Source organism: Chanos chanos, chromosome 12, assembly GCF_902362185.1.
Source record: "Chanos chanos chromosome 12, fChaCha1.1, whole genome shotgun sequence".
Taxonomy (NCBI): domain Eukaryota; kingdom Metazoa; phylum Chordata; class Actinopteri; order Gonorynchiformes; family Chanidae; genus Chanos; species Chanos chanos.
The window spans coordinates 7617612-7632581 of NC_044506.1; the positions used below are offsets into that span (position 1 = coordinate 7617612).

The 14970-nt window shown below is 43.0% G+C and overlaps 1 protein-coding gene across 2 annotated transcripts; it reads left to right on the top strand.

Moving 5' to 3' along the window:
• The first annotated feature begins 2657 nt into the window (after nucleotides 1–2657).
• eya3 (EYA transcriptional coactivator and phosphatase 3) lies at nucleotides 2658–13505 on the top strand. Of its 2 annotated transcripts, XM_030788961.1 has the most exons (19): nucleotides 2658–2724; nucleotides 6676–6784; nucleotides 6965–7014; nucleotides 7284–7393; nucleotides 7539–7625; nucleotides 7774–7843; nucleotides 8259–8368; nucleotides 8639–8776; nucleotides 9175–9254; nucleotides 9375–9558; nucleotides 9861–10012; nucleotides 10212–10295; nucleotides 10496–10585; nucleotides 10776–10834; nucleotides 11154–11314; nucleotides 12141–12255; nucleotides 12489–12610; nucleotides 12848–12948; nucleotides 13218–13505. In XM_030788961.1, the coding sequence occupies exons 2-19, from the start codon at nucleotides 6752–6754 to the stop codon at nucleotides 13296–13298; spliced, it is 1827 nt and encodes a 608-aa protein (XP_030644821.1). In that variant the 5' UTR covers nucleotides 2658–2724; nucleotides 6676–6751; the 3' UTR covers nucleotides 13299–13505. The 2 variants fall into 2 exon arrangements, with proteins under 2 accessions (XP_030644821.1, XP_030644822.1); XM_030788962.1 differs by lacking the exon at nucleotides 8639–8776.
• The last annotated feature ends 1465 nt before the right edge of the window (nucleotides 13506–14970 follow it).

Consider the following 14970-nt stretch of genomic DNA (forward strand, 5'->3'; position numbering starts at 1 on the left):
TCCACTTATGTGTGTGTCTCTGTCTTTCCTGTAACTGTAACACTCATTGTTTAAACACAGGGCAGAAGATGATGTGAAATTACATTAGTGATTACACTGAACATGAGCTGGAAAAAAAAAAAAAAAAACACATAAGCAGTTTGTCAGACTTTGGCAATAACATTTCAGGCACTGGAAACATGAGTAAATGACATGTATAATTTATACAGAAGAACTTCCATCATAAAGACAGGCCCCAAAAGGGGGAGCTTGTTCTTACGTTAGTTTTTACTTTTTTTTTTTGGACCAGCAGAACGGTCTCCGTCGTGAAACAAGAAAATGAAATATGGCAATACAGTTTGAGTTTATTTTCTTCCATATTTGGAAGATTATCTTGCTTTGTTTTATATTTTTTTTCCATGTATATTTATTTACATGTCACATATTATAATTTTAATTATCAGAATGTTAGGACAAAATGATGAATAATTGTGATCTACGCAAAATGTTAAATAAATTTATTGAACAAAATTGAGAGAAATGTTTGATTTGCTTTTTACAAACAGATCCATGAGATGAATGGAGTCAGATCACGTTGTGTGTAATGGTGTACATGCAGTATACATACAGAACAACACAAATACAATAAAAAAAAAAAAAAAGTACACTGATGAGCCAAAACATGACCGCCTGCCTAATGTGCTGTCAGTCCTCCATGTGCTGCCAAAACAGTGCCGGCCCACCAAGGCAAGGACTCTACAAGACCCCTGAAGGTGTCCTGTGGTATCTCCAGTGCTGTTTTGGCAGCACACACAGAGGACCAACAGCATATTAGGCAGGTGGTCATAATGTTTTGGCTCAACAGTGTATTCATTACATTTTGGACCCCATAGACCAGGTGCACATTCCACAGTATAGGAAAAGTAGAAAGTACCATAGTCAAAAGAACACCTATCACTGACTGTCCCACTTCTAAGATTAGCGGAACATTCCCCAAGAAGATCACTGTTCCAATAACTGTCTGCATCATAGACTTCAAATTTGAGTTTTGTACCCGAGGACAGGTCAATGGTCCCAAACTCAAACGTCTCTGGCCAATGGGGATAGTCATTATCCGAAATCTCCTTAGTGCGCTTAACCGTATAACCATATGACACCTGTACAGAGCCATCTGTTTGACTTGTTTGATCTCCATATAAAGCATTAGCAGAAAGCCCATAAACTCTCAGTGTGGCATAACCTGTTGAAGCAGTGTACACTGTTGAGCCAAAACATTATGACCACCTGCCTAATATGCTGTTGGTCCTCCATTCGCCACCAAAACAGCGCCGACCCGCCGAAGCATGGACTCTACAAGACCCCTGAAGGTATCCTGTGGTATCTGGCACCAGAACATTAGCAGCAGATCGTTCAGGTCCTGTAAGTTGCGAGGTGGAGCCACCGTGGATCAGACTTGTCGGTCCAGCACATCCAACAGATGCTCAATTGGATTGAGATCTGGAGAATTTGGAGGCCAGGGTAACACCTTGAACATTTCATGTTCCTCAATCCCAAACAATGTCTGCAGTGCAGCAGGGGATTTTATCCTGCTGAAAGAGGCCACTGCCATCAGGGAATACCATTGCCATGAAGGGTTGTGCCTGGTCTGCAACAATGTTTAGGTAGGTGGCACATGTCAAATTGACATCCACATGAGTGGCCGGAGCCAGGGTTTCCCAGTGGAACACTGCCCACAGCGTCACGCTCCCTCCACCGGGTTGTTGTCTTCCCACAGTGCATCAGGTAAACGGCGCACGCGTAAACACGGCCATCCGCGTGATCTAAAAGAAAATGGGACTCATCGGACCAGACGGAATAGCCTTCGTTGCCCACACACACATCAGTGAGCCTTGGGTGCCCAACACCCTCTCGTCAGTTTGTGGTTGGTCCCTCCTTGGACCACTGTCGGTAGGTACTCACCACCACTGTCCGAGAGCACCCCACAAGCCTTGCCGTTTCAGAGATGCTCTGACCCAGTCGTCTGGCCATAACAATGTGGCCCTTCTCAAAGTTGCTCAGGTCTTTTCTCCTGCCCATTTCTCCTGAATCCAACACGTTGACTACAAGAACTGACTGTTCACTTATCACCTTATCTACCCAGACCTTGACATGCGCCCTTGTTTGGAGATCAACATTATTTGGTTCACCTGTGTTCACCTGTCATAATGTTTTATGATCAGTGTATACTTTCATGGCATTTATGTTGTGACCAGTACAGTAAGTTCAGCAGCTATTCATGAACCAACAACATTCACATATCATATAATACGAAGTCCTGAACTATTTTGCAGTTCATTTATAGAACGTCCTCTGTTATAACCTGTTCTTGCAGGCCTACCTGGAATCAGCATACATAAAGTGAGGTGTTGTAATCTCAAGGACAGCGATACCTCCTCTGACATTATGATACTAAATTATTCTAAAATTTTCCCGCCAGTTTTCGGTTGTAAACTTATACAGTATGGTCACATCATAACTTTTAATGACAGCAGTAGTGAGATGAAGTCAAACAGTAACGTTCTTTAGTCTGCTACTTCTTGATTTGCTTGATGCGCTGTTTCAGATCTGCACATGCGCATTGCAAACTGAGAGAACTTCCTGCAAAATTGTAGTCCCTAACAACAGAGGGAGCTGTGCTGAGAGAATTAACTGGAGACTACAAGGAAACTATACACGTTTACGCGAGTGAAATGCATTAAAACCATGGTATGGCTTTTTAAATTCCTTTATGGCTCATTTTTATGTATAATATTTATGAACCCCGATTAGCCCGTTAAATGAGAGGTTAGTTGTTATGCTAACAGGCAAAATTCTAGCTTCAATCTAACTCTTAGCTTAAAGATGTTGGCTTTCTGCTAGTTAGCGCAGTACTGTATGAGTAGCATTTAGCAGATAATCCATCTATCCAAGTTAGGTAGCCACTAACAGGTTTACTTAATCGCAACATGATTTTGCAAAATGGCTGTAATAGTCAGAAAATATTTATTCACATACCTCCATACACAAAGCTGTAACTTCTGTATCGGATAAATCGCCACGACTGCTAGCATGCTAAAGCTAGCTCGCTCCAGTAAATGTTTCACACAAAACAATGTTGTTCTTGAGAGCTTGGTTGGCATAGTAATAACTAATTAGATACAGCGATTCATTATCTTCTTTCATTGTTTCAAGATCGTGTTATGACTTTACTTGACTCTGCTATTGCCCTTTCGCATTAGCAATATGTTTTAAAAAACACTGTCTTTTTTAAAGTTTACTGGCTCGTTTTTAGAGTCACCAGTGTCTGTGCAGTCAACGTTAGCTAGTAGTCTAGCTAGGATGGCTAATATAGTAGTGTCTGTACAGTGGAAATCCTGTAGCATACGGACTTCACCTTCACTACCCGTCCTTGACTCCACTAAAGCTCAGTGTCTTTGCCAATAAGTGGACATCGGCCATTAAGAAGGTTACCGTACATGTGATTACAATATTAATAATTATCGCCAGTTCTTTTGTTGAAAGGACTTAATCAGCCTTAATACAGTACACGTGTTTATTGTTGTACCAAACACAAACCCTTGGCCATGCGCTGACGTTAGCTAGTTCTTGACGTCCTTTTGACCCAGTTCGCTGTAGGTAAGATTGTGAATGGTGGGTTTTGGTGGCCTCGTCCAAGACATCTGGTTTGGGAAAAGCAGTAACTGTTTTCTGTTGCGGGATTAATACAGTCTACAGTCGTTGTTTTACCACCTGTATATCACTTGTGATGCCAAAGTGAAATTTCAACACTGGGAGCTACATCTGTCATCCAAAATTGTAATTCAGCGGTCCAGTTTGTTTATAAAACCGTTACAGATAAAAACGTTAAACAGACAACCTATAAAGTTTTCATTGGTTGTTATGTGACTGTAAATGTATTTATTAAACGCAGCAGTGTTTAGCACAGTGGCATATTTTCTGCTACCCAGAATCCCCGTTACTTGCCGTCAGATTAATCAAATAGGTTATATGAAAGCATGAGAATGATTCCTCAGAGATGTCCCAAGTATGTTAACAGCTGTTTCTGTGATGCCAAATAGCTTAATCCATTTACAAAATGTAGTCTAATCTTAGTATTTTTAACCCAATTACAGATCATTAATTCATTGTTTTATTGTCTACCTTTTCGTTTTGTTTATCAGTATCATACGTGTCTGTTGTGTAGGTTGGGGGGTTGGGGGGGGCCTAAGTTGTTTAACATCTGTTTCAGTCAAATGATCTGTGTTCTTAAAGAGCACCATAAAAGAAAAATGTTATGATTCTAGCCAGTGAGAAAAAATATATTACACTGTGGTAAAATCTCTTTAAAATAAATTGGTTAAGTAATTAGGAGCATAAAAACTATATTTTGTCCATCCATAGCCAGGATAGAATGTGAATGTTTGCACCAGATTCACTCTTTGATATTATATGTGGTCTGTGTTAGAAGATTTTTTAATCTAGTCCGCCAAGGAATTTTAACAAGTAGGCTAAGGACTTTTATTCTGACATTATACTGGTGTTTGAAACCGTTTGAAATTGTGAAGCAGGCAATGGAAGCTTCTTTATTTATCGGTGCATCACAGGAGACTCCAAAATGCAGTTACTAGATCAGAACAAAGTAGTAACCAACTGTGAAGAGCACCTATGCAAACAACATGATTAACTTAGCGGAAAAAATAAAACATTACATCGGTGACCTAAGTGACTTTGATCTACCTTTCAATTAAAAAAAAAAAACCTGGACGTACCACAGTGCTGTTCATAATATGAGCGAGTGTCTAAAGTAACATGCATGATATTAAATTCTGTCAGTGAGTGGGGTTCGTGCCTTCACCTAAACTGAATGTCCCCGTTTTAAAATTTTCACTCTCACCCAGCCTTGGATGCTGTTAAGGAAATGATCAGCGTGGGACATTGCTTGGAGGTTTAAAAAATATTAATGTCTAGATTTTGTACCTACCTTAACACACATGTGGAGAGATGCTGTTGAGCTCTCTTGACTGATTCGACCTCAGCAGTGGCTCTCTTAAGACCATCTCGTGCCGGCACTTAGACTAACACGATGGCTGAAAGGGGACAATCAACAACAGCTGTCATCATAAGGGGGGCGGAGTTTGTGTTTTTCTGCATCGGGGAACTAGAGTAAGATGGCAATGGGTTATAGACATCTGAAGGGAAAGGACATGAGATCATGGGTACGCCACGATTATGAGTTCTTTCTTCACGTTATTTGCCTTTATGATTCCTTTCCACAGGCTAGAGACTAGACTCCACACTTTTTTATTACCAGCAAGTTGAATTTTCCCTGGTGCCTGGTATGCTGTTGCCTTGTGCATCACACTGGTTACACCAGGTGTAACACCTGATTAACCATCATGTTTTTTAAAAAATGCAAGATGAAATAATCAACAATAGATAGTAACATTGGTATAACGAGCTCAAAGGATAACATTGACAGGATATATTGACTGGGTGTTCACACTTTACGTCTTTCGGGTTCTCGTAAAAACAGCGTGACTTATATGAAACATTATACACAGAGTGTATTTAAGGTTCAGTCACGTTCTGTTTACTTGGTATCTAAAGTTACGATGGCCTGGAACTGCAAAACAAAAACACGTATAATAGAGAGACACTCGTACATGGACATTTCTGGTCTTTTCCAACAATCAGGAGGAGATATAGGAAAATGTTAACTTCCCAAAATCTTGTGGAGAAGTTTTTTGGTTCCACCTGGCATAGAGCGATGGCAGCTTTTAAATGTAAACATGAGAGTAGCATCAGGAGATTAAGAGGACAGAGGAAAACACTGGGTATAACAGCAAACAGAGAACATGCACCCCGTGAAACGATTGCTTCAATTTCATTACGAAGCACAATTTCAAAGCCCATGCAATATGTCGTGAGGACTAATACAATTTAAGTAGTTTGTGTAAACAAACAAAAAAACTAATTTCTCTTCGTTTTTCAGGAAGTTGGTTCCGTCACAGAAAAGAGATCTTTGTCTTATGTATGGGGGATAGATGTTATTTGTTTGTTTATTTTTGTAAACACATGTCTAACAGGTTCAGGTGTTTGTGAGCACCTGTTGGTTTGACCCATTTTCCATCTTCTTCGCCGCCCTTTATATGCCAATTATATAAATGTCCCTCGTCCAGTAACGGGGGAAAAGAGGTGAATGAAATCAGGTTAGATCTTATCCCCCCGACCACCACAGCATGACAGCTTGTGCCGATTCACCTAATGCCTCTGATATAATCCATACAGAATACTCGGTGGCTAGTTTTCTCTAAATGTAGGTTAGGTCACATGTAAGGAGACGCGTTTCTGTAATCCCCCCCCGATGCAGTGATGGGACGCGTCGGACGATGCTGGCGGCGGTCGCATGTGACTCACCTGCGTGGCTTGGCCCTCTCTCTCTCTCTCTCTCTCTCTCTCTCACCTGCCGTGTAACAGTGGAAGAGATTAAGACCACGAGACCCGCTTCCTCTTTACATGTGCCGCCTCACGCCGAGTCAGCGATCACCTACATGATAAGAGGGAGAGGGACAGGTGAACGGGCGTAGAGCATATAAAGAGGCTTCACCCACACGGTGTGTTTAAATGGTCGTTTGTCGTCATTCTTCTTCTTCTTCTTCTTCTTCTTCTTCGACGCAGGACCACTACAGCAGAAGAGAGTGAGAGGTGGTATTATTCAGGGTGGGCAGCGGACAAGTTCCCCCCCCTCACCGCTATGGATGACTCACAGGAAGTGCCCGAGCCACAGGTTAGAACTGAAACTGGGGGAGGGTGTGTGTGGGGGGGTGATAATCCCAAAAAGATTGTTTGTTTATTACCGTGGGTTATTTGGTCATACGGATATTGATTGAGAATTTGATTCTTGAAGTGCTTAATGTAAATATAATTTTCAAAATGGAGAGTTTATTCCATGGTTTTTATTTATCAGACAAAGAAAGCTCGGCATGAACCAGAGGCCAGTCAGGAGAAGGACCTGAGGTTTGTGTCCTTTTCATTGCCTTTGTTCTTTGATTTTTTCTTTCTGTCGGGATGAAAAAAAGCTATAATAATTAAAAATTAGTATGCTTTACAAAATTTTCTTGCTAAGAAGTCACTAGTGGAGAAGAAGTGCTCACTGTTAAGCAGTTTCTTTGTTTATACATACATATATATATAGAGAGAGAGAGAGATACATATATTTTAGAAATTTTAATGGGGAAGACTCCTTCTTTTATAAACTCTTACTGTCTTTTTTTTTTTTTTTTTAGGAGCGGAGTGTTGAATGACAAGAGGTCCTCTCCTGACAGGAGCGACACAGCAGTTCTGGGGTCAGAGGTTGACTCTTATCCTCCCTCATCTGTCTCTCACCTTGATGGAGGTGAGCCGAATTTCTCCAAAGGGAACCCCTCCTCACGGGGCACCGTTTTCATTTACTTGCCGATTCCGATGCGGTGACCTGGCGCTCAGGCGTTGGTTTTTGAAACCTGTTAAAGTTACTTGCGTTTTTATGTCATTCGTTCCAGTAGTTTCCAGTAGCCAAGAGCAGTCAAGCCAAGAGACGACATCAAGAACGCAAGCATGTGAGCCAGGCAACCCTTACACACACAACGGTATGGTCAACGCAGTGTGATCCTTCAAACGCTTCAGCGCAACGCTACAGTTTACGCCCGTACTGTGTTTCCATTCTCCGTTTACTACTCCGAACGCTGAAGAGTGTAGCATCCTGATTTAGTTTCCCTTTACTGTCTTATCTTACAGCCGTGACCTGCAAAGACCTTACGACCACTACAGCCACTGAATATACCTCACAGGTCTACCCAGACAGCAAGTAAGTCCTGACCACTGTGTGTTTTTTACTCACTAACCTGTTCAACGTTGTCAAAAGGAGGTGTCAACATGCATTGACTGTTATTTATTTATTTTTTTTTAGTGTGTTTATTAAAGTAACCGTTTCGTACTCCTCTTTTCATAAGCACAGTGTTTACCTGCGTATTCAGCTTGTGAATAACAGGATCTATGACCATGGATCTGATCCGTTCTCTGTTTTGTTTGGAATATTGGAAGACGATTTCATAAATTCCAGTAAAGTGAACTGGTTGTACATATACGCATCCAGCTGAAAGAAACGGTCAAAAGACAGAAACTGAAAAGGGGTGATACGTGCTGAGGCGTGTGTGTGGAGAGGTTTGGTCTTAAGAACAGGTGTAATGGAAACATTCTCTCCTTGTCCTCTTGTCTTTCAGCCCTGTGGTGACTGCGTATGGCAGCCAGGTTGGCTTCCCTTCCCTGGGTCAGTCATCCTTGTACAGCACCTTTCCCCAGGCCAGCCAAACCTACGGCCTCCCTCCATTCGGTCTGTCTCACTGTGTCTCTGTGTAGTTGTTTTGTTTTTGTTTTGTTTGCTTTATGCCTTCACAAAGCCACCCCCCCCCCCCCCCCCAAGGCATTAAACACAATTCATCCTCTCACAGTGCCACCTTTCTTCATCATTCAACTGCATTATCATCTTTTTCTCTCTGTCTCTCTCCGTCTCTCGCTCTCTCTCTCTCTCAACTCCCTTTCTCCTGTGCTCCCGTGCTTCTCCTGTGCTCCTGTGCTGGTTTCGATCCCTGTCTGGACGCAGGAGCACTGTGGCCGGGTATTAAAGCGGAGTCAGGGCTGCCTGAGGTGCCCTCTCTCGGCCAGCCCGGCTTCCTCTGCTTCAGCACGGCATATACCTCAACGCAGCCGGGCCAGGCGCACTACTCCTACCCCAGCCAAGGCAAGCCCCCCCTGCTCTCCTCTCTCTCTCTCTCTCTGACCCCCACCACCCCCTCCACGCACGCTGCCTGCTCACTACAGCTCATACTGAGACAGGTCATCTCTGTGACCACTCATCCACCAGCCTCGCTCCAACCAACTCTCTCTCTCTCTCTCAGCCTCTGTCTTTAGACATTAACCCCACATTCAAATAGTCATCACATTAACTCCTCGTAAAAGCTTCAAAGTAGTATTTCTGTTTCGCTGTGTTAGTACGTGTTTCTACGTTACCTCCTGTTCCCAGATATTTTGCTCATAAAATTAAAAAACGGAATGAAACTAAATAAGTCAATAAATAGAAGCGTGAAAAACTGAATGGAAATGTCAGGGACCTCATGGCAGATCTGTGTCACCATTCAGGCTCCTGTTTCACCACGTCTAGTGCGTATAGTAACGTCTCCTCAGCAGCTGCCGCCACCACAACCACGGTGACTCATCAGGTGAGGACGCGCCGAACTCTCCGATTAAACCTAAGCAAATCTCAGGGGCGACAGCCCGGAGATTCACCGTCGAGGTCTCACGCCGCGTTTTTTTTTTTCTACCTCTCACGTCCACCTCAGGACTTCACCGGCTACAACTCTCTAGCACAAACCCAGTTTTCCCAGTACTACACGCCTCCACCCAGTTATCTGCCCTCGGGGCTGCCTAACAGCGAGGGAGATGGAGCTGGCGGCGCGGTGGTGTCTGGGTATCCGGCCGTGAAGACTGAGGACAGCGCGTCGGCTGGCCTCCCCAGTACCACAGGTAAGGTCCATTCCTGCTCTCTCTCACCTTACCCATAAATACAAGCTTAGCTGTAAAGTTTACCTGCCACTTTTGATATTGTTTTCTTGCGATAAACAATAATGCTCAGTGCTCAGACATGCTTAATCTGGCCTCACTAGAATTTTGCTAAAGGGTCAGTAGTATTTTTTTTAATGCAATATTGATTTAAAATGGAGTTGCGTTATTGTACTTATTGTGAAGGGGGTGGGGGATCTCCCTCGGTCTCTAGTGTTGAATGACTTTGTACTGAACTTTATTTGCTCGTTTGTTTGTCTTACTAGATGTGTCTCCACACGTAACCCTACCCACGACAGTGGCTCCTCTGACAGGGTCCAGGGATCAGGATGATCCGGGTCGCAGAAACTCGACGGGAAAAGCCAAAGGGAAGGCCAAGAAATCCGACAGCTCTCCGTCCACTGACAACGACCTGGAGGTAACCTAGCAACACGATCAGTTCAGTTATGTTTGCTGTCGTACTTATTCAAGATATGGGGAGCCTTTGAATGCAGTGAAACTCTTGTGCTGCAACACTCTGTTTAGGGTTAGGGTACATTGTCAAGAAGGGAATGTTAAAAAAGCAAATCTAAAAAAGAAAACCATTTAAATGTTTCAGTATGCTCCCTCTCTTTCAGCGAATCTTTCTTTGGGACTTGGATGAGACCATCATCATCTTTCACTCTCTTCTCACCGGTTCCTTTGCACAGAAATTTAATAAGGTAAGACAGCAACCTCAGGAAACAGGCAAGTATGATCAAAAGAAAATGTATCGAGGGTTCAGCGGTGCAGGTGTTGGAATATTATAGTGATTCAGACATACTGAGTCGCTTTGAGAAGCACACAGAATCATTCTACATGTGTCCTGGAGCTTTTTTTTTTTCTTTTTGTCTGTTTTTGGGGAAATTGTGGGGAAATCCAGGACCCAGCCACTGTGCTGAATCTCGGCCTTCAGATGGAGGAGCTGATCTTTGAGCTGGCAGACACTCATCTCTTCTTCAATGATCTGGAAGTAAGAAGCCCTGTGTGTGTGTGTGTGTGTGTGTGTGTGTGTGTGTGTGTGTGTGTGCGTGCGCGCGTGTGTGTGCGCGTGCGTGCATATGCGCATGTGCAGGTGAATGAGTGTGCATGTGTGTGTGACTATCACCCTTTTATTTCGGTCAAGTTGTCAACCAAATAATTCAGTGACCCTCTGCACTCAGGAGTGTGATCAGGTTCATGTGGAGGATGTCGCCTCTGATGACAACGGCCAGGATCTTAGGTAAACCACCTAAATTAGCCATGGGATTACGGGTCCCATTTCTGTATCAGGATTAGATGACATATTGAGTACTAACATGGTTCTCAGATAAACTGAGTCTTGTGCATATTTGGGGAGATTAATGTGTTGGAAAATATAAAAAAAATACGTGATCCTCAAAGAAACGTCCCCAGAGTTTTAGCGTTTTGTATCACATGTTCATCACGTGTCCAGTGTGATCCGTGTTGTTGCTCTCTTGCCCAGACATTTTGGCTCAAAGGTAAAATTTGTTTCCTGTCTCAGGATGCTTCATCTCATATAAGTATATTTCCCTCTTTAGCAATTATAATTTTGCCACCGACGGCTTTAGCGGCTCCATTGGAGGAGGAGGCCCTGGCTCCACCGCGGGGGTGCAGGGAGGAGTGGAGTGGATGCGCAAACTGGCTTTTCGGTATCGTCGCCTCAAGGAGATCTACAATAATTACAAAGGAAACGTAGGAGGTAAGACGGCGCCGGCAGCCACGACAGTGTTCATTTACACGTGACATCCTCTGCCGGTGTCAATTCATCACTTACAATCACTCATTTACACGTGACATCCTCTGCTGGTGTCAATTCATCACTTATAATCACTCATTTACACGTGACATCCTCTGCCGGTGTCAATTCATCACTTATAATCACTCATTTACACGTGACATCCTCTGCCGGTGTCAATTCATCACTTATAATCACTCATTTACACGTGACATCCTCTGCCGGTATCAATTCATCACTTATAATCACTCATTTACACGTGACATCCTCTGCTGGTGTCAATTCATCACTTATAATCACTCATTTACACATGACAACCTCTTCCAGTCTGAATACATCACTTATAATCACTCATTTACACGTGACATCCTCTGCGAGTGTCAATTCATCACTTATAATCACTCATTTACACATGACATCCTCTTCCAGTCTGAATACATCAGTTGTAATCACAAATGCTATCCAATAGTAACTAATGCCCAGGGTTGTATTTGTAAAGTCCCTATGGTCAAAGTGAAAAAGTAAATTAGTTTGTAAAGCGGGGGGCTCTTCCTCCTTGTAGTACTCAGTACTCTGTGTGAGACGAATGTGTAATACTAACTACAGTGATTTGTTATACCAGTGGTTGTGTAAAAGAGGTAGTTTTTTGGGTTTTTTTAGTAATTAAAGCACATGAATTGTGTGGCCAACTGTGTTAAATTTTGATGAGTAGTAACACTTTTATAGATTCTTATTGGCATTAGTCAGAAAGAAGTACAGCTCCAAAAACATGACCCCTGTCTCCCTGCAGGCCTCCTGAGCCCAGTGAAAAGGGAAATGCTACTTCGGCTACGCTCCGACATCGAGACTGTGACGGACTCCTGGCTCAGCACTGCCCTCAAATCTCTACTGCTCATCCAGTCCAGGTGTGTGCAGTAGCAACACCGCGGAAAGTCTTATGTCGCATCCAAACAGAAAACATTAGAGTTGGGTCGGGTTTGGTTTGGAATTAGACTGGGTTGAATTGATGTTTTTGTTTGGTTTGGTTTGGTTTTTTGTTTGTTTGTTTGTTTGTTTTTTTTGTGTGAGTGAGAGCTTGTGCATGTCTGTTCCTGAGCGTGCTCCATTGGAGTTCTCACAGTCTGTGTTACCCTCGCAGGGGCAGATGCATGAATGTTCTGGTCACCACCACACAGCTGGTCCCCGCGCTAGCCAAAGTGCTTCTCTACGGCCTGGCAGATGTCTTCCCCATTGAGAACATCTATAGCGCCACCAAAATCGGTATGAGTTGGAGCTGAACTGAGAGCACTTCTGTATTGTATTTTATTTTGTTTTATTTTATTTTATTTATTTATTTTTGACAATACCTCTCAGCTGAGTTGTGAGAAAACGGACACATTATTTAGGGAGATTCGTGGGGAAAGAATGAGAGGGAATTAAAATTCTGAGCTGAACACTGATCTAAATATAGTAACTTTCAGTCCAGTGCTAATCGACTGTTTCTTTTTTGCCCCGTAGGAAAAGAGAGCTGTTTTGAGCGCATTGTCTCCCGCTTTGGAAAGAAGGTGACGTACGTGGTTATAGGGGACGGCCGAGATGAGGAATTTGCCGCAAAGCAGGTATGTTCCAGCGCTCTTCACGCCTGAATAAATCAGTCCAAACATGTTTTTATAAACACATTTCTTACTCACCGCTTTCATCATGTAAATCTGAATACTTGACCTCCTGACATTCTCTCTTAAGTATGAACAGAAATAGAGCTTGATTAGTCAAGTTACTTGACTTTTGCCAAATACCTCTGGCAAATTTCCCTCTCTCCGGATTCACTTTAGACATGGGAATCTCTGTGAAGCGTTCCAGTTAGCGGCCTGTGCTTTGTCTTTTGCAGCACAACATGCCGTTCTGGCGCATTTCCACCCACGGAGACCTGGTGTCGCTTCATCAGGCTTTGGAGCTGGACTTCTTATAGAGGAAGAGATGGGAACATGAAGGTAAACCTTTTGAGGGCCTGTCACTGGGCAGTTCTAAACGCTCCCCTTAGAGAGGTGTTTGGTGATACCATCATTCCTCCCCCCCTCCCCCCTCCGAATAAACACACACACACACACTCACACACTCAACCATCCGAACCCTTCGCGGCTGCGTCGGTGGACATGGGTGGGACTCGGAATGTTTGGAGGATGGAGAACTGAACTGGACGAAACGCGGACGCCCCGCCCTCAACTCCCGTAAACCTCCCGTCCCACTCCGGGCAGCTACCCTTTCCCTACGGTTTTGAGAGACTGGCCGTGCTCCGTATGTATCAAAACGTAGTTACGTGTGACAAATTGGGAAAAAAAAAAAATTGACAGAAAAAAAAAAACAAACATCTCACTTTTTTCTTATGCCATTCTACGTGGGCTGCTAGCTTCTCCGTCTCAGCATTTACTGGATTCACCAAAGGAATGACCAAAGGTCCTGCACTGGCATGCAGTTCTGCGCGTTTAGTTTAGTCTCCTTCAGACAAAAAAAAAAAAAAAAAGAAAAGAACAGTTATCTCGTTCAGTCTGAGTTTGTTGTTTTTCTACACCACTCATTGTGAAATAGTACCGCCACCCTAAGTGGACACCTGTTCTGTAGGCTTTTTTTTGTTTGTTTGGTTGTTTCTTTGTTTGTTTGTTTTGTTTTGCACTCATTCCAAAGCTTTACGCAGACAAAAAGACGGATAGCTTATTTACGTAGACAAGAATCATACTACCTGAAGTTTTTGCGGGGGGGGTTTTTCCCTCCATCATCCAATCATCTCTTGGTAACTAGACTGTGTAAAAGTGGATGATATGTTCGGAGACACTTAATGCCAGTTCAGAAATGGTACTAAGCAAGTTTGCTCTCTTGGCACTGCAGCGGTTAATATTTTTCCAGTCTGAAAAGCTCTTTACCAAGACAGCTCTCTGTTGTGTCCTGTTATTGAATAGTCAATGTGTTATAACTCTAATGGTTTAGGAAACGGTTCACAGCGTTGGCTGTGTGTCTGTTCATGGGGTTTTGTTGATGACTAAGGCATAATAGAAGCAGGGACTGATTCCTTGACTAGTCTCCTCTTAACATGTAGATTTTCTAAGTGCATTTTTATATGTGTTTAAAACTCTACATCGAACAATGCCTTTGCTAGGCACGCGTATAGCCCAAAGTGTCCTTCAACCGGTCCCGAGACTATTCAAGCATCTCCAGACTGTTTCATGTCGATGAAATTAAAGCTGGTTGTCTTTTGATGACTTCAGATGCAGTTCTTTTCTCACCTCTCTCTCTCTCTCTCTCTCTCTCTCTCTCTCTCTTTCTTTCTTTTATTACCGAATTGTTTTGTTCATAAATAGAAAAACAGCTTACCCAGCTGGAGGCTGTGAGCGGGTCCGATTAGCCCTCAGGACCGATGCACATATTCTGTCCTAGCAGTGTGAGCCATATGAACCAACTGCGAAAAGCTACTTTTTAAAAAGGAAAAGAAAGAAAAAAAAAAAAAGGAAAATCGAAAGACAATCTGAGTGATTTAGGAAGAATTTTTTGTGTCACGTATTTTCACACTTGTTGACCAAAAGAGAGTTGAACATAATAATGGGATAGTGTGGAGTGGAGTAATCCAGATCCAAAATATTACGCCACTT

Coding starts and splice junctions, on each gene's coding strand:
- eya3 (XM_030788961.1), top strand. CDS start 6,752: ATGGATGACTCACAGGAAGTGCCCGAGCCACAG. Junction 7,626..7,773: donor CAACCCTTACACACACAACG/GTATGGTCAACG, acceptor CTTATCTTACAG/CCGTGACCTGCAAAGACCTT. Junction 10,296..10,495: donor TTGCACAGAAATTTAATAAG/GTAAGACAGCAA, acceptor GGGGAAATCCAG/GACCCAGCCACTGTGCTGAA.